Here is a 25,689-nt window from a genome sequence, read left to right as displayed (position 1 = left end):
ATCTCCTTCAGCCCTACAATCCTCGAGATTTCTGCGCTCCACCAATTCTGGCCTCCTGAACACCTCTGATTTTAATCGCTCCCCATTGGTGACCGTGCCTTCAGCTGCCAAGACACTAAACTTTGGAACTCCCTCCCTAAACCTCTCCGCCTCTCTACTTCTCTTTCCTCCTATAAGACGCTCTTTGACTAAGCTTTTGGTCATCTGAAAGAAAGAAAAAAGTCTTGCATTTATATAGCACCTTTCATGAGCACCGGACGTCCCAAAGAGCTTTACATCCAATGAAGTCCTTTTGAAGTGTAGTCACTGTTATAATGTAGGAAATGTGGCAGATAGTTTGTGCACTGCAAGGCTCCACAAACAGCAATGTGATAATGACTAGATAATGTTTCTTTTGTGATGTTGATTGAGCGATAAATATTGGCTTGAACACTGGGGATAACTCCCCTGCTCTTCTTCAAAATAGTGCCATGGGATCTTTTACATCCACCTGAGAGAGTAAACGGGGCCTCGGTTTGAAGTCGCAGCCGAAAGACGGCACTTCCGACAGTGCAGCACTCCCTCAGCACTGCACTGGAGAGTTAGCCTAAATTTCTGTGCTCGTTTCTGGAATGGGACTTGAATCCATTCTGACTCAGAGGTGAGGTTGTTACCAACTAAGCTACTGGCTGACATACTGGCCTAACATCTCCTTATATGGCTCAGTGTCACATTTAATGTTTTTTGACAATACTCCTGTGAAGTGCCTTGGGACGTTTCACTATGTTAAAGGCGCTATATAAATGTAAGTTGTTGTTGATAATGTGTTGGTGCTCACAGGGAGACAGATAGCACTGCAGCTTATGACTTCCCAAGGTGCAACCCTGCAAATGCTACTACCTTCTGGCAGCAGCTGATTGCAAATCCACCCTTATTATCATTCTACACCACGGTTGTTCAATCAGTCTCTACTGCCCCACTCTCAACTCCTCCTTCCGTGAATTTCACCAACTTATTTTCCAAATTTAGGTGTCAGCCATGGCTCAGTGGGCAGCACTCTCACCTCTGTGTCAGAAGGATGTGGATTCAAAGTCCCACTCCAGAGACTCGAGCACATAATCCAGGCTGAGGCTCCCAGTGGAGTACTGAGGGAGCGCTGCACTGTTGGGCCCAGGGGTAGCACGGACCAGCCCACACTACAATATGTGTGCACGCTCGGTCTGTGCAGCAAAGCTGGTCTCCAGCTGTCTTGGGTAACCCTTGCCACTGGACATAGCTCTGTCAAGCCCGTGTGGTGGCTGGTATGCAACGGCCACCATACGTTAAAAAAGTCCATGTACAGGCATCTTCCACCCTTCACGATGTAGTTCAGGATCTGGAATATTAGGTCCTTCATTGAAACACCTGTGAACTCATCCCTTTTTGGCGTGGAAGCAAGTCATCCTCGCTTCAAGGGACTGCCTATGATGGTGAAACATCAGTAAGACAAAGATCCTCTACCAACCAGCCCCCGCCACACAGTACTGCTCCCCAATTATCAAGATCCATGACGAGACCTTGGACAATGTGGACCACTTCCCATACCTTGGGAGCCTACTATAAGCAAGGACAGACATCGATGACGAAGTCCAACACTGCCTTCAGTGTGCCAGTGCAGCCTTTGGCCGCCTGAGGAAATGAGTGTTCGAAGACCAGGATCTCAAACCCGACACCAAGCTCATGCTCTCCAGAGCAGTAGTGATACCCGCCCTCCTTTATGCTTCAGAGACGTGGACTATGTACAGTAGGCACCTCAAAGCACTGGAGAAGTACCACCAATGCTGCCTCCACAAAATCATTGGCAGGATAGGCGCACCAACGTCAGTGTTCTCTCTCAGGTCAACATTCCCAGCATCGAAGCATTGACCAAGCTCAATCAGCTTCGATGGGTGGGCCACATTGTCTGCATGCCCGATACTAGATTCCCGAGACAAGCACTCTACTCCGAGCTACGTCACGATAGGCGAGCCCCAGGAGGGCAGAGAAAATGCTTCATGGACACCTGCAAAGCCTCCTTGAAAAAATGTAACATCCCCACCGACTCTTGGGAATCACTGGCCCTAGACCGCTCAAAGAGGAGGTGAAGCATCCGAGAAGGCACCGAACACTTCGAGTCTCTTCGTCGGGAGCACCTGGAAGCCAAGTACAAACAGTGGAAGGAGTGTACGATAAATCAAACACCCCAACAAGCCGTCCCTCCAACCACCATCTGCCCCACCTGTGACAGAGACTGTAGATCCCTTGGTCTTGGTCTCATCAGTCACCTTAGAACGCATTTTAGTGTGGAAGTAAGTCATCCTCAGCTCCGGGGACCTGCCTAAGAAGAAGAAGATTGTCCATCTCTAGCTGCCCTTAGAAAGTGCTGGTGAGTCTTCTCCTTGAATTGCTGCAGTCTGTGTTGTGATGATGAAGATCAGCAACATTAACCTGTCTTTTCTCTTTACAGATACTAATGATGCCGCTGTATATTTTCTGTTTTTTATACCTGGAGTCAGGAGCCTGAGCAGGTGATTCGGCATCTTCCCACATGATCTGAATGGTAAACGATGCCAGGCTGGGTGTGTAATTTGCCACTAGAAGTTACACAAGAGCACCCAAGGTGACCCAACCATGGACTGCCCTCAAACCAGATCAAGGTGCACACCGTCTCCACTTGGTGATTACACCTGAATTGTGAATAGGAACTTCACCGACACCACTAGGCCATCTTAAGATATGTTGTTTTTAAACTAAATGCAAGTCCAGCAATATAACGAAACAAACATTTACTATAGTCATCAGGCTAGCGGGAAGGCTATCTCTCTTTGGGTCACACAAATGACCTTGAGTTTCAACAATAAAACTGTCCTCAGCCCTTCAGGCATTGTAACACACTCTCGGCCACTTCTGTGATTTAGATACCCTGAATGTCCTCAAATGGAGATTACATCTCTACACGTAGATGTCAGCGTATCGTGCAAAACCTATCCCGCAGATTGAATGAACTGTCACGTTCCTGCACATTTGATGTCTTCTGCAGACAATAAAAATGTTGCACACATTTAAGGTATGTAAACCGTTGTGACAATATCTAAACGATGAAAGGGAATTTGAATGACCAGAGGGTGAGTGATGTTGCATTTATTGCCCAGTGCAATGCAAATACAATCATTTAAATGCCCTTTTTTTCCCTGTTTAATAATGAAGCTGATTCACAGGACCGCCCGCAGCGGCGGCGACCAACACAGCGGCCGAGAAGAGGGGAGATCGCTCAAAGTGGAGGAGGTTGACAACCATTGCATCAATCGCATAAAAAAACGGGAAATGCTGGCATAGCTATGTATAATCTAATCATCAGATGCAAAGTACCGTACCGCTGAGTGGTAACTCAAAGAGAGGATTAGGATAAATTGGTGTGCGGAGTGTCAGATCCCCCTATTTGCGGGGCGGCGGTGGTAGGGTCCGCGAGCGCGGTCACGTGCTTCTCCCCCAGCGCCATTTTGTCGGTAGTTTGTATTTAGGGTCGAGCAGGAGCGGAGCTTCTCCCGAGTGTCTGTCACGGGCGGCGGTGTTTGGCAATCGGCGAGAGAGAAAACCACAAGGGGGGGGGCAAAGAGAAGGACGGAAAAAGACAAGCCGCCCGCATTGTATAAATTCACGGTAGTTAGTGTTAGTCCCCGCGCCAGTAGCTGACAAGATGTCCACCCCCGAAGCTCCCGAATACTCGCCCTTCTTCGCGGTGATGGGTGCCTCGGCTGCCATGGTTTTTAGCGGTGAGTCTGGCATCTACTTTGGGCGGGAGGGGTTGGAAGGGAAGGTGAGGTGGGAAGCCAGCCGCTGCTGCTGTTCGGCCTATTCGACGTGAATACCCAGTCAGGCTCGGCGGCTTTTTTATTTTTTAATGTATACACACCTCTAGATACATATATAAAATGGCCGCGAGGTGTTTTTATTTATTTATATATACTATCTCGTCTATTCATCTCTGCCTGGGACGCGCTGCTGCCGATGGTGTTTCCTGCGGCGGACGCTCTCGCCTGCGTAGGTGGACGATCCTGCAGCTCGAGCCGCCTCCGAAGCCGCTTCGGCTCTTTTCGTGACCGACTCGGCGACGTTCGGCTCTTTCCGTGACCGACTCGTCGGCGTTCGGCTCTTTCCGTGACTGATTCGGCGGCCTTCGTACCTTTCCGGCCCGGCACTTTTGTGGCAGTGATGGGATCTCCGTGGTGCATAGCTGATCGGGAGGAAGGCTCGGCAATTTCCGGAGCGGGCAGTCCCGAGCCGATCATATGACTAGGGTGCGGGTGCTAGTTTCTATATACGTGTACTGCAACATTTTTTCGCTTTCTAATTCTCTAGTATTGCGGTGACATTCTGCATTTTTAAATATCGGAGCCATTTTAAAGGACGATAGCACGCCATTGTTGCATATTTTTAATGTCATCAAATTGACATTACATGTTTTAGGACTATGCTAACTTGAAATGGATTTGGAACTTGTCACAACCCCACCTTGAATTAAAAAAATTTCCAGCTTTAATTCTATTTGTCGTGAGACATCTTTTTAATTGCCCAAGTTAACAGATATAATCTAGTTTTAACATATTGGCAGGTTTGGATATCTGCAGAATATAATTGAGTAAATTAATTTGCTGTCATTAGAAAATCATTTTCTGTTTAGCTCTTTTTGAAATTGAGATTTTCTTGATGCTGCAATGATGTGGTTTCTGATTGGTGGTAGTAATCTACAGCAGGAACTGAAATTGGTTTGCCCAAATAGATACTAGGGTGCATTCAGTTTGGAATCTTGCAGTGAAGTGAGCAAGTGCCATTATAATGCTATCTGACCTGAGTATTTCCAGCATTTTTTGTTTTATATCGTTGGTTTTATTGTAATTGTGGAAAGGCTGTCAGTTTGACTTGCTTAAATCTTCCACTATGTTGCAATAATGTAAATTCCTTAAATGATTAAATGACACTATAAAAAAGGGCTGGGTTTACTCAGGTCTGTAAAAATATTCCCAAGAATGTCATGTTCAAGTGAGCACTCTAACTTCTCACAAACATACAAGTTTCTATCCCTCCAAATCTATTTATTCTATAAATTTAAATTAGTAATCTGCTTTGAGCCTGTTAAACATCTAAAATGGGGTGAGACTGCTGCTAACACTGATTTGGTCAATAGCTGTTGTATTGGATGTGAACTGAGTGTATATCATTAACAGGCTGTTTTTTTAAAAGCAGTTCAGTTGGCATGCACTAGAATGTTTGTGGAGTTACTTATCCTTTATCTCTGGTTTGTCTGGTCTGCATCACTGTCTACATCAGTGAAATATTGCTACTCTAGGGCTACAATATGCAGTTTAGTAATGTTTTGACTGGAAGCCTTGCTTTACCTATTTTGCTTTGCTCTGTTCTAATGTGAGATTCTGCACTCTAATGTAGACTACTTAGTGGTTTTTAAAGTGCATTTGAAATCTTCAAAGTATCCAAGAGGACTGGAAATTACCACCCAGAAAGTGAAAGTAATTGGGTCTCTATCTATACATCACTGAACCTCCAATCTTTCCAATGGATGAATGAACACTCCTGTTTTGCACTAAACTACAGACTGGAGGATCGCAGGTTGCATTACTGGCCCAGTGAGTTTAGTACCTGTTCTCCTTTCCCATTTCCCTCGGGCATGTGTGCACACTAGGGCAGGGATGTGGAGAAAGATTGGCTAACTCTCTAGGCCAATAATGTGGGAGGGGGAGGAATGTGCATGTGGAAAATAGACCCACTATAGTGCCAACAATCACATGAATAGGTGTTTTTGGTACAAGGTTTAAAACCGGTGTGTTACAGCATATAAAATGTCAGCCTGTGACTAGATCATGTCGTGCTCACTACCTGCTTTAGCCCACCAGTTTCTTCTAGTTGTTGATTTAGGGATGTTCAGTGTTCCTATGATGTTTAGAATGGGCATATTGCTTTTTGATTGATTGAACAGAAGGCGCATCATGCCAGCTGCCAGTTTATTCCAACATGTTGGTTCCAGGTAACTATGTGGAATACATGCAACATTTTCCAAATTGTGATCAAAGATGTGTGCACTTGATCCAGTCTAAAATAGCTCATGTCTAGAAACAGATATTGCTGTACTGAAACAAAATGCAGCAGATTCTGCTGCAGTCAAACAAAACAAACATATTCTGAAGATACTGAGAATCTGTAGAAGAACAGACTCTTGCTCAGAACTATAGCCATGCTGACTTGTGAAGGCATTTGTATATGCAGGAGAGCATGTACCTAAAACAAGGTTTGAACAGTTCAGACAAAAGTTGTCCATTCTGGATGTTACCTTCATGTTTAATGTAACACTCAAATATTAATTATTGTCAGCTTGGCCAAGGCAAATGATTTGCCAGACCACTTAAGGGCATGGTTCTTGTGACTCTTCAATTGTTCTGATTTTTTTAAAATAGATCTTGTATTGGTTACCATCTAGCCTGATTGTCTCCTGACCTTTGTTCAAGGAAAGACATTGACTGTGCAAGTTTATCTGAACAACTGCATAATTTGTTTTAAACGCAGTGGACGACATTTTTAAAAAAAAAAACAATTTGCAGAATAATCTTGTCCTGAGCTGCTTTGACCGGCATCTCCCAGTTAGTTGTAAAACTTATCTTTAGGATGTGACTTGCTGGAGCAGGTTGATACTTTCTAAATTTGTAAGTGGAGAATTCCACCTACACTAGCATGATGTATGCTGAAATATATTGATCAGATTCAGTTTTAAGAATTGGCTCTGTTGCTAACATGTCTGGATTTTAAGCTTATTTACTGCATAATTGCAGCTTATTCCTTCCCCCAGATCTATATTCAAGGAAGGTAGAATGGGGAAACAAATATTAGAATCTTAAGGATTGAAAATGGCCATTGGCTCAGATTACAGCCTCATCCAACTTTCTTCCTTGCCATATCCCTCAATCCTTTCTCTAGAAGGGTACCATTTTCTTGGACTTGTCATTCCATTTGTTTCATTGACCTTCAACTAACATTTATAGGAATATACAAAGTGCTAGGCAAAAATGATTATCCAGGGGATTCTCTTCTTTCTGTAACACACCAGTTCTAAAGATCTTGACAATTTCCTTTTCAGTAACTTTCTTAAAGCTGCATTCTAATTGAATCACTTGAATTCTGTGACTTGACATGTATTTAAGAATATCTAAAGCCATAGGCCTATTTTCATAGTCCTGCTGTTCTTGAAAGTCTTCACCCCTCATGGGCAATTCAGTTTCTTTCTGGATAAAGACAAATGTGAAATGTTTTAATCTAATCCTAGTTTCTCATTTTCCATTTGTCGTTTATTCCTGTTTGTATATTCAGTTGACCAACAGCAGCAACTTGTATTTATATAGCGCCTTTAACATAATAAAACGTCTCATGCCACTTCATAAGAGCGCTATCAAACAAATAATCTGACAACCACGTGGAAAAGTTAGGGCAATTGACCAAAAGCTTGGTCAGAGGTAGGTTTAATAGAATGTCTTAAAGGATGAAAGAGGCAGAGGTTCAGGCAGTGAATTCCAAAGCTTGGTGCCTAGGAAACCAGGCACAGCCACCAATGATAAAGCGATTTTATAATCGGGGTTGCTCAAGAGGGCCGAATTAGAGGAGCGCAGATATATCTGGCAGGGGTGGGAGGAGCAGAGAGTGAAGGGCTGGAGATGATGAGGAGGGGTGAGGCCATGGTGGGATTTGAAAACTAGGATGAGAATTTTAAAATTGAGTCTTTGCTTAACTGGGAGCCAATGCAGGTCAGTGAGCGTAGGGGTAATGGGTGAACAGGATTTGGGTGCGAGTTAAGACACTGACTGCTTAGTTTTAGATGACCAAGCTTGCGTAGGGTAGAATGTGGGAGGCCAGCCATGAGTGCATTGGAATAATCAAATCTAGAGGCAACAAAGGCATGGATGTGAGTTTCAGCTGCTGATGAGCAGAGGCAAAGATGAAAATAGGCGGTTTTGGTTATGCTGCAGATATGTGGTCGGAAGCTCATTTCGGGGCCAAATATGATGCCAAGGTTTGGAATGGTGTAGTTCAGCCTCAGACAGGAGTTTGGGAGAGGGATAGTCAGTGGCTAGGGAATAGATTTCATGGCGGGGACTAAAACAATGGCTTCAGTCTTCCAATGCTTAATTGGAGAACATTTCTGCTCAGACAAGCAGTCTGGCCATTTAGAGACTGGTGGTGAGGTAGAGCTGGGTGTCATCAGTGTACAGGTGAGTACAGTTGAGTGGTGTTGGAGGGTGATTGCATGGTCAACTGTATCAAAGACTGCAGACAAGTCCAGGATGAGGAGGAATAGTTGACCAGCAAATCACATTTCTCAGTCCAGTCTTGCAGGGTTACCCAGAGTGGGAACTGTGCTTTGGTTCAGTAGCTTGCTATCAAATATCTTGTGACCAAGCTATTCATAGTCCACTGTACCGTTGTGGTATGCTAGTTTAATTGATCATGCTACTGGATTGCCAACCCAGAAGTAGAATTAAAATCTTGCCATGGCAGGTTGTGAAATTGAATTCAATAAATCTGGTCACTTGTGAGTTGACACCAGCAAAAAATGATCTCAAATGTTGCTAGATTATTGTAAAAAAAACAGTTCACTGTCCTTCATGGAATGGAACCTGCTGTCCCTAGCTGGTTCCCAACTCACTCCAGTCCCATACCTGAAGTAGTCTAGCAATGAATACGTTGCAAAAAACAATTCCTTCAAGAAGCTAGTGTCAGTAATGCTCAAAGGAACATTGCATACTCAATTCAGTTCAAAATCCTGTTGGTGTAATATTCTAAATCTGAATATGGATCTTTTCTGCTGTCTACCTGAGCTAGAGACCAGTAAAGACCCAGGTTTGACTGGGGCTCTGCATCTGTCTCAATGGATGTGATTTGCTGGGGATTCCTATACTTGATTACTATCTGGTGACGGTCACCCCCTTCACCCTAAAAAGCGTGAGCAGCCTTTGCTTTTGTTGCCCTACAGTTTATTAGCCTGACACTTGTCAGTAGTGTGCAGGGTTGGCTGGGGGGAGATTGGTGTTGCTGGGCAGATTTTGTGGAAATAATGGTGTGCTAAAAGATGTCCCATCTGTGAATGTAATTACTTTGGGCTATTAGCTACTTGAATATTTGAAGGGCTGCCGTTGCATTTAATGCAGACCTAGCTGCTTAGTAAGTAAACATGTGATTTGGCAGCTTCAAGCCCTGTTGGTGCCATTTTAGCCACCTACAGAAGCGGCAGTCTCGATTGCTTTTGAAATTCTTGAGAAATTAGTCATTCCCTATTCCTGCACAAAAGACTTCCAACCATTGCAGTAAGGTGCACAGTTGAATCTGATTGAAATAGTGTAATTTAGCTTGTTTCAGTTCTTGGGTAGAACCTTGCTGAAGTTGGTTTAAAATGATGGGAGAGGGGAGAAATTGATGGCTAAAAGTGCATTTTGTCTTTAATCATTGTTCTCATTTGAGTCTTAATACTAAATCTTTGTGGTTACAAACAGTTACAGAAACACTCTAGTAATGCTGTGCTTCTCCCCTTGGGACTGAGCCATGTTGCAGCTGCTGGTGCCTAGTTGTTGTAGTGGATCACTTGCTGCCTTACAGTGATGGTAAATGGGCAGTGCTTGGTCCAGTTGATCCTACTGGCCAGGTTTAGTGGGAAACACATCACATGAATTTCCATTGCTAGCCATAATATAAATTCTCTATATAGGGAATGTTTTAATCAAAAAGCACTTGGCCTAACTGCTCCTCTTTCTCCCCCACCCCCGCAGGCCCAATCTCTGTAGCTGGCCAGTTCCCCACAAGATTTGAAGGCAGTTGCCTGTTGCACTGTCTAGTGGAATGGTTACAGGAAGCTGGGTGTAATGGTGGTGGTATAGGAAGCTGGGTGTAGAGATGTGACTACTTTAGCTCCTCAGTGTGCAGTTATGCAATGATTTTGTGCCAGCCGCCTTTTAGATTAACAATTGGGCTTCATATTACTAAATGTGATAATGGTGCTGGTTTAAGTAGTTTGTGGTCTTGAGCAGTGGCTAAAGTTTGTGTAATCAAATTGTATCTTGCTTTATACAAATGTTGCGTATTATGTAATCTTTGCAAGCGCAAAACAGTTGTGGTTTCTCATTCAAAGGAATACCACATCCGCATGTCAAATTTTAGAGCAGACAAACTACTAAACTATACCCTAGTTTTACCTACACCCAGACAGCATGATGCCATGTGACCAAGGTAGAGTTTCAGCCATACCGCTGTTGGCAAGTAGGTGTGCAAGAAGCAATACTTGAGGTAGTGTTAGGGCTGCTCTTGTTACAGCCAGCTGAAATTCACTGACTGTCCTGGCCACAGTTGATAAATCTGGGGGGGGGGGGGGGGAAGAGAGAGAGAGAGAGAGAGAGAGAGGGGAGAAAGAGAGACTGGTTTGTTCACAGGATGTGGGCATTGCTGGCAAGGCCAGCATTTATTGCCCCTGAGGGGATGGTGAGCTGCTGCCTTGAACCACTGCAGTCTGTGTGGTAAAGGTGCTCCCACAGTTGGGGAGGGTGTTCCAGGATTTTGACCCAGTGACAATGAAGGAATGGTGATGTTTCCAAGTCTGGATAGTGTCTAACTTGAAGGGCTACCTGCAGGTGATGGTGCTCCCATGTGTCTTTTAGGTGGTAGAGGTCATGCGTTTGGTAGATGCTGCCAAAGAAGCCTTGCAGTCAGAGTTCAGTAGTTATCTGTTGCCTATGGATTCCTTTTGGGAATAGATGTTGGCATGCTTTAAGTTGTAGAAATGCAGTGCTCTTGGAGTAAGTAATTGTTGTAAATTCCTAGACTGTAAAGGAAAGGGATTTGTAGTGGGAGAAATAAACTGGTATTAACCTTTTTGAAACCAGTGTCTGGTCAGCAGCCTTTCAGACAGGTTCTCCCTTTGAATCAGTGATTCAACTCAACAGTCTTGTGTGTTACAGATAAGTAGCCTACTGTTAAACACAATCAGATGGTAGTTTGGAGCGAACAACTAAGTGAGCTGATAAAATCAGCCCCCCTCTTATGTCACGGCTGGCAGTGCCATCTGTTGCCGTACTCTGCCTGTTTCAGAACTATAAGGTGTGGGAGCTGTACGCCTACTTGCATTACAGGAGCTGAGGATTTCACAAACTCTGTTTCTCTTGACTTGCTACCTAGCAGTTTACAGCGAGCGAACAATTTGTCAAATTCTGCATTTACGACGGTCCGAATCAGAACAACTGGGAGTCTGAACTAGTTTTGTGCACAGTGTAAAAGACGAAAAGTGCAGGTTCTTGGGAGTTGCTTCTATAAGAGTATTCTTTGGCTGATTTCCAGTGTTCTGACTTTCTGGTGCTTTCTCCTTTTTTTAGCTCTAGGAGCTGCTTATGGAACAGCTAAGAGTGGAACAGGAATCGCTGCCATGTCTGTTATGAGGCCTGAGCTAATCATGAAATCCATCATTCCTGTTGTGATGGCAGGTATCATTGCTATCTATGGATTGGTGGTGGCAGTACTAATTGCCAATTCGCTCACAGAAAAGATAACACTATTCAAGTAAGTCACCTTTTTAACTGATTTTTGCTTTATGGTGTACTGTGCAGGAGGTGGTAACATTTTTCTTTCAATTCATCTATTTAAAATGTCCAAGAGAATCATCCTTGAAGGAAGTAACTGCTAATACAACTGATCTATTTAGCTTGTGTGTGTTCAGTGGCAGACTATTTGCTAAAGAAAGTTATTTTGGTGCATTAGACAAGTTAATGAATTCACACAACAGTAAGATTGATGCCTCGATGGGATGAACTAATTGGGATGCCCCTAGTCCTTTTCCTGGGGACACTGGCCTGCATACTACTGAAACTAGTGGTTGACATGCTCAGAGTACTCTGATGTATGCTGCTCCAGGAAATGGAGGCATGGTGAACTTTCAGCAGCTCAAATGTGGATACCTACAAGCCAGTTAGTTTAACATCCGTGGCAAGGAATGTATTGGAATTATTAAAAGATGAAATTGTTAAATATCTAGACAAGAAAATGATTGGGAGCAGACAACAACCGTGATAAATTGTTGAGGTGCTGGATGTGGTGTACATGGACTTTTGACGAGGTACCATGCAGGAGACTATTGGGAGAAGATTAAAGGGCATATAATTAAGGGCAGGGTAGCATTTATACATTGTGTTGAGGGCAGTTTCTTTGGACAGAAATGGGTAACGGTGCCCCACAGGATTCTGATTCTGGGGCCTCTTCTGTTCACTGGGTTTTATGGCAAGTGACAGAATATAAAAATCTAAATTTAATGGTGAATCTATATAAAATCTTAAACCTCAGTTGGAGTACTGTGTAGTTTTGAGCTTCATGCAATAGGAGGGATGGTATGGCAATAGAGTACATCCTGATTCACCAGGGTGCTTCCTGAGGAGGTAGTGTGATCTGATCAAGGTGTGTAGTTATGAAGGGATGGGGACATTAGATACAGTTTCCAATGGTTGGAGTCTCAAACAAGAGGACATGGATATAAGATTTATTGAGAAATGCACTACCAAAGTGCATTATTGAAACTGAGACCATGTCAATAATAGGTCATTGCATAGGATATATGACACAGAAACAGGCCATTTGGCCCAACTAGTCCATGCCGGCAATAATGCTCCACTCTAGTCACCGCCTCGTCTTTTCTCCTAAATCTATCAGCATAACCCTCTTCCCTTCTCCCTCATATGCTTGTCTAGCCTCCCCTTAAATGCATCTATACTATTCGCTTCAACCACTGCCAGTGGTAGCGAGTTCCACATTCTCTCTGTTCTCTGGGTAAAGAAGGTTCTTCTGATTTCCCTATTTGGTTTTTTGGTGGCTATTGTATATTGCTGACCTAGTTATGCTCTACCCCCACACATGACAACATTCCCCCTCTAGCCACTCTCAACCTTTCCTAATTTTAAAGACCTTTTACTTCACCCCTCTGCTTTTTTCAAGAGAAACCAGGCCCAGCCTGTTCATCCTTTCCTGATGGGTATACCTTGCATTTCTGGTATCATCCTTGTAAATCTTCTCTGCACCCTCTCCAGTACCCTGCTATTTTTTTATAATATGGTGACCAGAACTGCACAGTATTCCCAAGTGTGGTCCCTAAAGGATGTGGGAATAGGGCACCTAAGATTCTAATTACTGTGGAGGGGATTCTAATTACTTGTGTGGTGGGCAAATGCCAATGTGGGCTGCTTGTGCTGAACAGCCTGATTCTATGAAATTATAGAATCATAGAATAGCACAGCATGGATGGAGGGGATTTGGCCCAGTCTGTGCTAGCGATGCAGAGTTAAAATTCTAAATATTTTGCCATTCACAAATTTCAGTTTTTGCAAATGACATTGAAATTTCAAATGAATGAAGTACAATTGTCTCAGGTAACATGAGCAAGTGGTATTGGAGCAATTGGTGGTGTTGAGCTGAAGATTTTTCTAGAATAAACTTGCAAGATGTCTGAGCCAGTGACAGCACTGTAAAGGGTCAATGGAGCATTCTGGCTTACTCTGACTTGTTTGCCGTAGTTACATGTCAAAGCATCGAGAAGCTTGGTTGCCTTTACTTCCAACAAAGTCTGCAGCTGATATTGGTGCCCCCACACTGCATTGGGATCTAATGTATAAATATCAACAATTGTGCAACAGGCTGTTGCAGGTCACTAAAACCACCTGAGAAATTAAAGATCAGTTATAGGATGGACAGAACAGGTTTAGCTTTTGGAACCTTTTTGAAACGACTTTAATTATGGTAAAAGCTATTTGGTGGTGGTATAGCATTATTGGGATTTGAAATGAGAACAGTTGGCCCACAAGACATGGCATTAAGAACATAAGAAATAGGAACAGTAGTAGGCCATATGGCCCTTCGAGCTTGTTTCACCATTCAATAAGATCATGGCTGATCTGATCATGGACTCGGCTCCACTTCCCTGCCCACTCCCCATAAACCCCTTATCCCTTTATTTAAGAAACTATCTATTTCTGTCTTTATTCAATGTCCCAGTATCCAGATTTGAGGCAGTGAATTCCACAGATTTACAACCCTCGAAGAAATTTCTCCTCATCTCAGTTTTAAATGGGCAGCCTCTTCTAAGATTATGCCCCCTAGTTCTAGTCTCCCCCATTCAGTGGAAACATACTCTCTGCATCCACCTTGTCAAGCCCCCTCACAATCTTATACGTTTCGATAAGATCACCTCCCATTCTTCTGAATTCCAATGAATAGAGGCTCAACCTTTCCTCATAAGTCAACCCCCTCATCCCCAGAATCAAGCTAGTGAACCTTCTCTGAACTGCCTCCAAAGCAAATTTATCCTTTTGTAAATATGGAAACCAAAACTGCACGCAGTATTCCAGATGTGACCTCACCAATACCCTGTACAACTGTAGCAAGACTTCCCTGCTTTTATGCTCTCCCCTTTGCAATAAAGGCCAAGCTTCCATTGGCCTTCCTGATCACTTGCTGTTCCTGCATCCTATCCTTTTGTTTCATGCACAAGTACCCAGGTCCTGCTGTACTGTGGCACTTTGTAATCTTTCTCTATTTAAATAATAACTTGCTCTTTGATTTTTTTATCTGCTAAAGTGCATGACCTCACACTTTCCAACATTATACTCCATCTGCCAAATTTTTGCCCACTCACTTAGCCTGTCTATGTCCTTTTGCAGATCTTGTGTTCTCCTCACACATTGCTTTTCCTCCCATCTTTGTATCAGCAGCAAACTTGCACTCAGTCCCTTCTAAGTTAATCTAGATTCCTTCATGCTGTACTGTATGTAGGAGGCAAGAGGATATACAGAACAAAGATTGTCAATGGGTGGGGGCATGAATGTTGTGCATTGTAGTTGGTACCTTTTTTGTGAATGGCACACTGCATTCAAACTCACTTGGTTGCTAAGTGTAAGACTAAATTCAAACCTCTAATTTACCATTGGAAAATTGTTCACTGACCAGGATTGTTGCTAAGAGTTCTTTTTGTAGGATACTGAGCCATCTCTTCTGAGCTTGTCACTACTGTCACTATGCTAGAAACTAAGATAATTCATGAGGTGTTAGATGTGTTGGTGCTAGTTACCCCTGTGATCCTTAAAATACTTTACTGTTATCTATGTAAAGATGTGTGATTGTGAGGTGTAAATTAAACTAGCAGTTTTAAGTGCTTTGTCGCTGTTTGCTGAATTGTGGAATAGCATGGCGCTGTTCCTCTTGCATAAGCGCACTTGTGGCCTGAATCTTGATCAATTGGACAGTGTTGCTTGATGAGGCTTGAGCTTGTCAAATTGACTTGGGTGTGGGTATACTGGGACTTCTCGTGCTGGTTATTCCAGTTGTGCAGCCTCACTTAAATTTGCAACAATTTTTCCTGTCCTGTATGGAGTATTATCGGACAAGCATATATGGTTCAATTGATGTCAACATCATAGGCAGTCCCTCAGTCGAGGATGACTTGCTTCCACTCTAAGTTCTCAGGTGACTGAGGTGTCCAATGCAGGAATTAGTCTGTCACAGGTGGGGCAGAGAGTGTTTGAAAAAGAGTGGGTGGAGAGCCTGGGTTGACGCACGCTTCTTCCGCTGCCTGCGCTTGGTTTCTGCTTGTTCTCAGCAATTGGATTCTGTGCTCAGTGCCCTCCCGGATGCTCTTCCTCCACTTTGGGCGGTCGTGGGCCAGGGGTTCCCAGGAGTTGGTGAGGATGTTACACTTTATCAAAGGAGGCTTTGAGGGTGTCCTTGAAGCATTTCCTCTGCCCACCTGGGGCTGGCTTGTCTTGTCGCAGCTCTGTGTAGAGCGCTTGCTTTGGGAGTCTCGTCGGGCATGTGGACGATGTGGCCCGCCCAACAGAGCTGATTGTGGTCAATGCTTTGATGCTGGGGATGTTGGCCTGAGTGAGAGCACTGATGTTGGTGCATCTATCCTTCCAATGGATTTGCAGGATCTTGCAGAGGCAGCTCTGGTGGTGGTACTTCAGCATTTTGAAGTGTCTGCTGTGTATAGTCTGTTGGGACTTGTGTATGCTTTTGACTTGATGTGTTTGTACTGAAGATCACATTTTACTTCCACCTTGTTTCAAACTTAGGCATGTTTTCTAAATTGAAACAGAATGTGGTTGAGCTATATTTCTCATCCATTCAGAACCTGAGGTATCTATTTTTGACTTCAAATTGTCTCTACTGTGGCTCTGTAACCTCACTAGTGGCAGCTACACTGGAGCAGAGGTGACTACAGTATTACCTGCTGTAGTGAAACTGAAGATTTGAACTAGATGGATAAGTGTTATTGGGCAGCGAATCCTCCCATTGACTGGATACTTCCTCCAGCCATGTGGTCTTCAGTCAGTCTCTGCAGTGCAGTAGGAATATATTAAAGATATTGACCCTTGCCTCTAACTGGAGTCTAAAGCTTATGTACAGAATCCAAGGTTTATCTGGGAAGATTTCAGTGGCCAATAGTGGGAGCCCTGCATTTCTCTGAATTCTGGGCTATGTTCCAGATTATTATCTTCCCCATTATGCGCTTCATTAAAACCAGGATCATCTCTTGGTCTGTTTGCTCCATTACATGTCCAATTTCATTCTCACCCAGCCTTGGAGTTCCCTACTGTCCACATTCAGAATTTAAAAGGAAGTCTTCACACAGGTCAGACCCCATTTCCTCACCACCCTTCCCTTCAAGCCAGCAGCAGGCTGATTGAAATATACCTGTACAAGGCCCTTTGACATTGGAGTTGCCTTGAGCATATTGAGTGCCTGCAGATTGGAGCTGCAGTAATGGTCCTTTGTGTGGTTTGTATTAAATGTATATTTACCCCTGTGCATTGAGCCTCTTGAGTTTGGAGGTCACCAGTTCTCTCACCTCTGGGTATGGTCTTTATTCTCAGTGCAGAAATTAGCAAATTCCCTGTGGTTCTCTGATTTAGTGCAATTTGCAGTCAAATATTTTCTTTACTGTCTCTGATCTAGAGTGGACTTAGCTGCCAAAATTTTGTGAGGACAAGTACTTGCTTGGGAAGCTGTAAGTCTTAAGGATATGTTTTTTCTAGACTGAATACTTGTGTATATGCAGGTTAGAGGATGAGGGTTTCAGAGTAGGAAACTGAGGCTATATTTGCTATGCATTCTGCAGCACACTTTTGGTGTTGGCAGAGGGTGAGCTTTCTCATCATACAAATGTTGCAAACTTGATTAACTTTTTTATGTTTACGTTACAGGAGCTTCCTTCAGCTGGGTGCTGGTTTGAGCGTGGGTCTGAGTGGTCTTGCTGCTGGCTTTGCTATTGGCATAGTAGGTGATGCTGGTGTACGAGGAACTGCACAGCAGCCAAGGTTATTTGTTGGGATGATCCTCATCCTCATTTTTGCTGAAGTGTTGGGTCTTTATGGCCTGATTGTTGCTCTGATCCTTTCCACGAAATAAATCCTGCAAATATAGCATTTAGCTCTGTCATTCTAATGGTCTTAACTCCAGAATGTGTACAGTCATCTCTCTTTGGTAGTCAATCTCTTGTAAATGCGCAATGTATGTTAGTGATTGTCTGTCCTGTGTATTTAGGTATTGAATTGTATTGGTTTAAGAGCCGGGTTCAGTGGTTCCTAAACACACGTGCAATTTCCAATCCATATTACTGTTGAGGAGCACTCTGATTAAATTAGAATTGTAACATTTCATTTCTTTTCACTGGATTTTATTTATAAAGATTTAAAATGTTCATGCATTGTTATAATGAATCAAGATTTCTGGAGTCCCCATGATATAGTAGATTATTGCACTGTCAGTAATTGTATTTGCTCAGATCTCCCTGGATGTAATAATTGGTTAAAGATTGGATCTGATCATAGTCCTACTTTTGTGTACTGGTATTGGAGTGAGTTCTACTTGTGTTTTTAACATCCTGAGGCACATGTAAATGTTTCCGGTAGTAAAATGTATGCCTACTCGTAAAAGGTGTGCACCCAATGTTGGGTTTTGCATTTCTGATGTTTCCAAATAAAAAAAATTCCTCAACTAAATTCTGAAGTTGCCTACCATTTTTTTGTCAACTTTTCCTATGCATTTTGATTGGTCAAAACCTGGTGTTCCAGATCCTCAATACTAACAACTGTGACTGTCTTGGTATATCTAATTACTGACTTAACCTGAGCACTTGCTTCTGTGATGACATTGTGCTTTTTTTTTTAAGCTAGCATAATTCATTTACTGGCTTGCAGCCCATGGGTCTGATGTGGAAATACTTGTAGGTTACAAGCAAACGAAGATGACTTGTTGCAATTCGGGTGTGGGTTCGGTCATGCTTCATCCTGACCAGTCAGAGCTTGTATGATTGAGATGAGCTAAGCATTGTTCAGCTCCATGAGTTATGCAAAAGTTACATAAGTCAAAAGATTGTATTGTAATTCAGTTTTTTTTTGAAGTAATTAGAGGTGAGCTATTTACCAGCAAAAAGCAGTACTGATAAAACAATAGCTGTAATAGATCAACTTTTGCCTTGGTAACTTAAGATCTAAATCTTGATTAGAATTCACATTTCACTTTTTGTCCTGAATAGCTCAGCAAAACCTTTCTCTAACTTTCCACTTGGTTGAATAAAATAAATGGTAGCGTTGTGCAGTTCTACAAATCAGCTTTAACTTGCCCTGTGGTCTCGATAGCTGACACAGTGTCCCACTCTGCTGTTACATGTGTAGTCCATTTGTGCAGTTAATTTCAGGTTTAAAATTATATGTAGACCTTTATTGCTGTTTGAGTGAAAAACACTTCACAGGGTAGTGGAAATCTGGAACTCCTTTTCCCCCAAAGGGGGGGGGGGGTCAATTGAAAATTTCTAGACTGATCAGTAGATTTTTGTGGGTAAGAGTACTGGGGATATGGAGTTGAGGTGCAGATTGGGCATGATCTAATTGAATGGCAGATTGGGCTCAAAGGGCCATAGAATCCACCCTCTGCTTTAGTGCCCCTGTCTGGATCTAGCTCGGCACTGGACTAAAGCAGGAACCTGACTGCAATCTATGAAAAAGATTGTACAGTACCAATTCTTCTGACCAGCTGAATTCATAAGCTGGCAGCTTTTAATAACTTCAGGAATGAAACTCGAACCACCTTTCTCCTACAAAACCTGAGTGCAGTTCCTCAACATAGAGTAAAACTCCTCTCCCAATGTTTCCCACCTTTCAATGCAAGCCGCCCTTAGTTGAGCTGCTTGCCATGGTGAAATTAGGTCGCTGTGGAACTCTGCTCCTTTTGTTGGGGCAATGTACGTTTTAGACTGTCGCAACAGTCTTGCCAAAGAAGGGTTTAATTGCACACCAGTCTAATTAGCAGTCTTGCATGCCAACTGCACTGGAACCCAATCACCAAGGAATATTGCATGCCACTTAGCCCACTTTTATTACCTAATTAGCTGCCAGATTAATTCAATAAGGTATAAACAGACTGGTATGAAGACCTATGGGATCTGGCTTGTGCTTGTATAGTATGCATCCCTTGAATCTCTGTCCTGATACCAATGTCTGCCTGTTAGCCAGCCACCCGAGTGTGCTATGTTGTACTGTAATCATTAAATTTGTTCATGACTTTCTATGATTCAATTTTGGCACTTTCAAATTCTGGAGGACATTAACCAATCCTCAATCAGAAAAATACTATAACAGTGAAAGTCAGTGGGGAAAAATGTATTGTAATCTATTTACTGGAATGAGTTCCATTGTTTTAAGGAATAATGCACGGAGTTATAATCATAGAATGATTACAGCACCAAAGGAGGTCATTTGGCCTATTGCCAGAAAATCTATACAGAGGCTCAATCAGCAACAGTTCTTGTAGAAATGCAGGGTAATCAGTTATCAATCCATGATCCTTAATTAGAATGTTGGTGCTACTGTAAAATATTCCCCCTTTTCCCCCTCCTGTCTCCCCTTCCCTTACAACCCTCTTCTCTTTCCTTCTCTTCTCCCCCCCCCCCCCCCCCCCCCCACAAGCGCGCGCGCACACAAAATAGTGAGTGAGCTCTGGGTTAAGTAACTTCTAAACTGACCAATCAGTTATCATGATGTTTGAACTTGCTTCCAGATGGAGCATTAACGAGATGTTTTGAGCAAATGCTCATATCAAACATCAATTTGTAATTTGAATTCCCCAAATGTGGTTGACTCCATTACATTGCCTGTTGGATTATAACAAATGTCTTTCACACTTTGAATATTTTTTTAACTAGGATCTGTTTTGAATTTATATCCACTAGTCCTATAGCCTGCCTAACCTTGGAAATAAGCTTGAGCTGTCTAGTTCTCTCTCCCTCATAACTTTACACTTGATCATTCCTGTTCTGCTCTCCTGTCCAATGCACACTACCCCAATTTCAGTCTGGTGACCAACACCTGTGGTGTAGTTTAGAGATTAGTCTGAGATAAACACTCTTGCCACTCCCAGGTTCCTGTCAAAGTCTCCTTGTGCTAACTCCATTGTGTATCTGTGTTGCTACTTATCACCCAATATGTTGTACTTTGCATTTTGTCTATTAAATTAAATTTCTCATTTCCCCAGTTGCATACTCAATCCAAATTCTGCAAAACATTGTGACCTTCATCTCCCCTGCCCTCTAAGGGGTATCAAAAATTAATGTGGGTCCATGTTCTTAAATATTGAAAGGTATGTATGAGTGTACACAGCGTTTGGAGCATCAATAACTGCAGGAATGCAATCAAATAGCTAACGGAGACCTGGCTAATGTTGACTGGACTGGGAAGTTAATGTCACTCGGTGATGGGCTCAGGAGGTCAACGAGTGTATCTCATGGCAACGTTGATGTAATGAATGTAACATTCCTACCACACAAATTAATCTGAAATGAGGTTATTAATCAAAGGAAGTTAACTGATTGGCAGCCTTGGTTTAAAAACACCAGGTCTGCCTGTGATCACTGACCCCTTGAACCTCACCAGCTAGGCTCAAACATGAATAGCCACTTGGGAAGAGTACCAAAGGGCTGCTGCAGTCTGAAGAATTGAACACCCGAGTGAGGGTCAGCACCTCTAGGGGAGAAGTGACAAGATAAACCCCCTCATTTGTGCATGTGTTCCAACAGAGCTGCCAGGCCTGGGAACTTTATATTTTCCCCCACGGGCTAGTGTATCGCCCATCAAATGTTATGGAACATTAACTTGTACATACATTAAAATTCCTGTTTGTGTACCAAGCAGGTAGTGCCGATTGTAGGAAGATAAAGGTTGTTTGCAATGCAGCAGGACATTGGGCCCTATATGACTCAGTAAATCTCTTCAGTAGGGTACTGAGCCACCCAAACCTGGGTTTGATCCGGTCTGATCACAGCCAGAGTGGAGATAAGGTTGCATGAAAATGATCTCTGCCATCCTGGTGCCAGGGATAGAACCAGATATTCCCACTGGCCCATTGCTTCTGCGAAGTCATTCCTAAATATCCATTAAATTAGATCACTTCCTGTAATTCGGTCTCTGGCATGCCTTTATAAATCTCCAGTTCCTCGGAATCGAGGAAGACTTGCTTCCACTCTTAAAATGAATTCTTGTGCCTGAACAGTATTTTATATATAAAGCACCTCAACCCTTCCATTAGATTCCAGTTTATCTATTTAATCCCAACGCCTCCCAATTCTTGTATTTGTGTTTAAATCCCTCCAATGGCCTATCTCTCTAATCTCCAGCCCTACAACTTCCTCTGCACTCTCCATCCCTCTTACTCTGGTCTGTTGTGTATCCACCCCACCTTTGGTGGCCATGTCTTCAGCCATCTAGACCACGTGTTCTGGGATTTGCTCCCTAAACCCCTCCACCTCTCCTTTAACACCCACCTTTTGATCAAGCTTTTGTCACTTATCCTAATATTTTCCCCCTTTGGCTTGGGGTCCAAGTCTACAGTGTTTATTACTACCTCAAATCACTTACGTGAACCGTTCCCTGTTGCACCAGCCCCTTCCTGATCTTTCTCTCAACCTGCCTAGAGCGTAGCAGACGGTAAGCTGCAGGTTACCTCCCTTCAGATCTTGTTTTCTAATCTCATGTCTAACTCTCCAGACCTCAAAGCTACTTCTGTCTGTGTCATTGCTTCCAACGTGACTTTTGGCTGCTTTCCCTCCCTTTTTCAGAAGTTCATCGCCCACTCATTCCACGATGTCCTGGTTTCAGGGAGGACACGTACCATTAGGTGCCCCCTGATCATGTTTGCAATCAAAAAGCCGTTTACCCTGATTATAGACTCTTTTGCAACTCCCACTCTCCGAATCTTGCAGTCTACCTGTCTCACACCACCTTAGCTTCAGAGTGCTGAAACATTGCCGAGGGCCACCATCAGTCACTCGCTGTGCACTTCATTCACCCAGGTCCTAAAGCAGCGATTTCCCCCGATGCATGAGATTCCACCCCACTCTCCTGCTGACCTTTTATTTTAAAGAGTTCACAAGCAGGGCTCAACAGGCCAACTGGTGCCTAGCAAAACAGGGGTGCATCACAGACCCAAGCGATCTGTGACGAGTGTTCCTCTGCTGTGGCCTGGAAGCAACCTGACAAAGGGATTGAGTTGTGTCACGTTTTCCACACTGCTGCTGAGTGTCAGATCTGGTTACTTGAGATGTCACCATTCATCTGCCTGTCTTAGTGAGGCACGATACCGTACTGTACCGTACCGTAGTGGTTGTGTTACTGGACTAATAATGCAGAGAACAGGAGTTCAAATCATCGATGGCAGTTTGAGAATTGCACTGGAATCTGGAAATTAAAACGCTGGAATCAGTAAAAGTGATCGTGAAGCTGTTGTTAAAAACCCATCTGGTTACCTGCTGTCCTTACCTGTCTGGGCCAATGTGGTTGACTCTTAACTGCCCTCTGATAGCACAAAATCTAGGCTTGACACTGTCAGAAGTACTGCATTGTTGGAGGTGCTGTCTTTGAACCTGAAGGTGGGGCTGGCCAGCTGCTGATTGATAGGGTGCTGGGGCAGTCAGGTGTTCTGTGTGACCGAGTGGCTCCTGCTTGCAGCAACAAAGTAGAAAGAACGCTCCTTGAACAAACTCAGGATGTCCCGAAGTGTTTTACAGCCCATTAAGTTTGAAGTGTAGTCACTGTTGTAATGGAGGACATGCAGCAGCTAATTTGTACACAGCAATGTGGTGATGACCAAATAATGTGATTTTGGTTGAGGGATTATTGTCCAGGATACTGGGGACAACTCCCCTGCTCTTTGCAATGGTGCCATGGGATCTTTTACATCCACCCGAGGGGGCAGAGAGGGCCTCGGTTTAACGTCTCTTCCGAAAGACAGCACTTTGGACAGCGCAGCACTCCACTAGGAGTGTTGGCCTGGATTTTGCGCTCAAGTCTCAGCAGGTTGTGGGTTCAAGTCCCACTGCAGAGAGGTGAGCGTGCTACCCACTGAGCCACGGCTGACACTATTGCACGTGCCTGGCCCCAGGCCTCTGAAAGAGAGATGGGCCCAGCTTCTGCAGCCGCCCACTGATCAGGAATGACTGCGGGGAAACTCCGACAATGAAGAGGTGGCTCAATCTGTTTAGAACCGCCATTGTTCTCCTCTTGCCCAAGGCGTTAGTAACCCAGGTATCTCCTCGCTGTGCGCACGTTCACCTCAACCATGTATTAGAGGTGGGGGAGGAGGGCTGTCACCCAGCCAAGCAGACTCTGCCATCTCTCAAATGCCACCGTCTCACTTGGTCTTTCTCAGTAAGAAAGATCACAAAATGTTTCCGTCAAAATGATTATTCCTTCCCAGTCACCAATTATCAGTTAAATCTAAAAACAGCTGGCAAATAGTCATTGATGTGAATACTTACCAAGTGGATAATTTCAACTCTTTTTGTTTTTACTGAGGTAAGTGTGGGCCACAGAGAGGACGGAGGGACCCGGATTCAAAGCCCTCTCCAAGTTGTGTATGACAGCAAGAACCTCCAGGGCAGTACTGATATAGGGGATCGATGCCGCCACTGTGTAATTGATCTGCGCATGTTGGAATGGAGAGGAGTCTGATTTATAACACACATAAACTGGACCGGATCAGAGTACACAGGCCCAAGAAATGAACAGGCTTGACACAGCATTAGAAAGGTCAGGAGTGATACAAATCAGTCTCCCAACAAGGGCAGCCAAGCTGGCAAATACCATCAAAAAACACAGCATGAGTGTGTGGTAGGAGCAGGATTACATTTAGAATCAGTGAGGACAGAGGTTGTTAATAATGACAGTGTGTAACAGAGGTCATTGAGGAGAACGAGTGACAGTGGTCCATGCACCAGCCTTTCCCTCCAGGGAGCTGGATTCAAATCCAGGTCAGCCTGCTGATCCCATGATAAACTCTCCTCCGGCTGTCCTGTGTTTGGGATTCTATTGTAATGCAAATTCAGAACTAATTCAAACTCAGGAAAGCGGTGTAGGACATGGGAAAATGTCACACTGGCACAATAAGAGCTGCTCTTGTTATTGGGACTGAAGGACAGGGTAGAGGAAGCGGCACTCTGCATCCCCACAGCTGCTGTAATCCAGAGAACGTGGGTTCAAATACCACCACAGCAGTTTGAGAATTTTAATTCAGTGAAGGGGATGCCGAAAAGTGTGCGGGTCCGGGGAGAGATACCTTAGACAAAAGTCCACCAAACTGTAAAGGGTAAAAGTTCACAGGATGGGACCATCAGGTGCAGGGAGCACTGGAGGTGACATCGGGTGGGGACAGGGTCGGGCTCTGACATGCCCTCCATGGTCAAATATTCCACCGTCCGGGCATGACGCTGGAGGGCAGCCGGTGCCCACGGAACTGCAACCCAGCAAGGAGCAGCCAACGGCTTTAAAGAGAAGAGGGAGGGGGGCAAACTGTAAATAGAAAAGCCAGAACAGGAGGAACAGGCTGACCGGCACTCCAATGTGTCACCCAACTGCTGTGGCCATTTGTCAGCTTGGCTCCTGTCCTACCCTCTTTCTCGGGGTTGGGAAACTCATTAATGCAGTGTTTCGATTGCCATGACAAAATCTCCCGCACCCGAGTCTCATTAATATTTCAATGTTTCACAGCCAGTGGGAACTTATTAATTGACAACTGTTACACCAACAGGGCTTGTTAAAATCCTGCTCCATAAACCAGCAATGCAAACACAGTCACTGCCCCCAATACATTATCAACATATAAATGGGTATTATCTGTCCATAATCTTCACAGTCTGCAGCACGAGCCTCTCACAGACTCAGAAGGTCCCAGTTTTGACCCCCAGCCTGTGCAGTGTCAGATGATCGCGCCCAGATTGGAAGCTCCAGCCTCACCCTCCCTGGGTGCAGGGGAGGGCCTGGTATCTGTGAAATCGAACCCCAATGAGGAGAACATTCCAGACGATTTCTTCTAAAAGACTGTGCTGCCACCAGTATTCTCAGCAAATAATATAATTCACAATCTTTGTACGAGTGCCAAAAAATTCTGAAAAACACCAAGATCCCACTTTAAAATTCAGTGATTTCTCTTTAAACCTCAGAGTGAAACAGCAGCCTTGCATTCTGTACCAGGCACAGCTCCATAAATAGGCAAACTACTTTCAACACCCAGCGACAAATCAACACCTTCCCCACCTACACAGCAGCTTCCGGGTCCCAACACCAAGAGCAG

The 25,689-nt window shown here is 43.9% G+C and overlaps 1 protein-coding gene across 1 annotated transcript; it reads left to right on the top strand.

Moving 5' to 3' along the window:
* Positions 1 to 3,505: 3,505 nt before the first annotated feature.
* atp6v0cb (ATPase H+ transporting V0 subunit cb) lies at positions 3,506 to 18,071 on the top strand. The gene is made up of 3 exons (XM_070900837.1): positions 3,506 to 3,770; positions 11,412 to 11,595; positions 17,274 to 18,071. The coding sequence occupies exons 1-3, from the start codon at positions 3,695 to 3,697 to the stop codon at positions 17,476 to 17,478; spliced, it is 465 nt and encodes a 154-aa protein (XP_070756938.1). The 5' UTR covers positions 3,506 to 3,694; the 3' UTR covers positions 17,479 to 18,071.
* The last annotated feature ends 7,618 nt before the right edge of the window (positions 18,072 to 25,689 follow it).

This window comes from Pristiophorus japonicus, chromosome 15, assembly GCF_044704955.1.
Source record: "Pristiophorus japonicus isolate sPriJap1 chromosome 15, sPriJap1.hap1, whole genome shotgun sequence".
Taxonomy (NCBI): Eukaryota; Metazoa; Chordata; class Chondrichthyes; family Pristiophoridae; genus Pristiophorus; species Pristiophorus japonicus.
The sequence above is the reverse complement of the archived record's forward strand: the minus strand, read 5'-3'. Positions and strand labels throughout refer to the sequence as shown.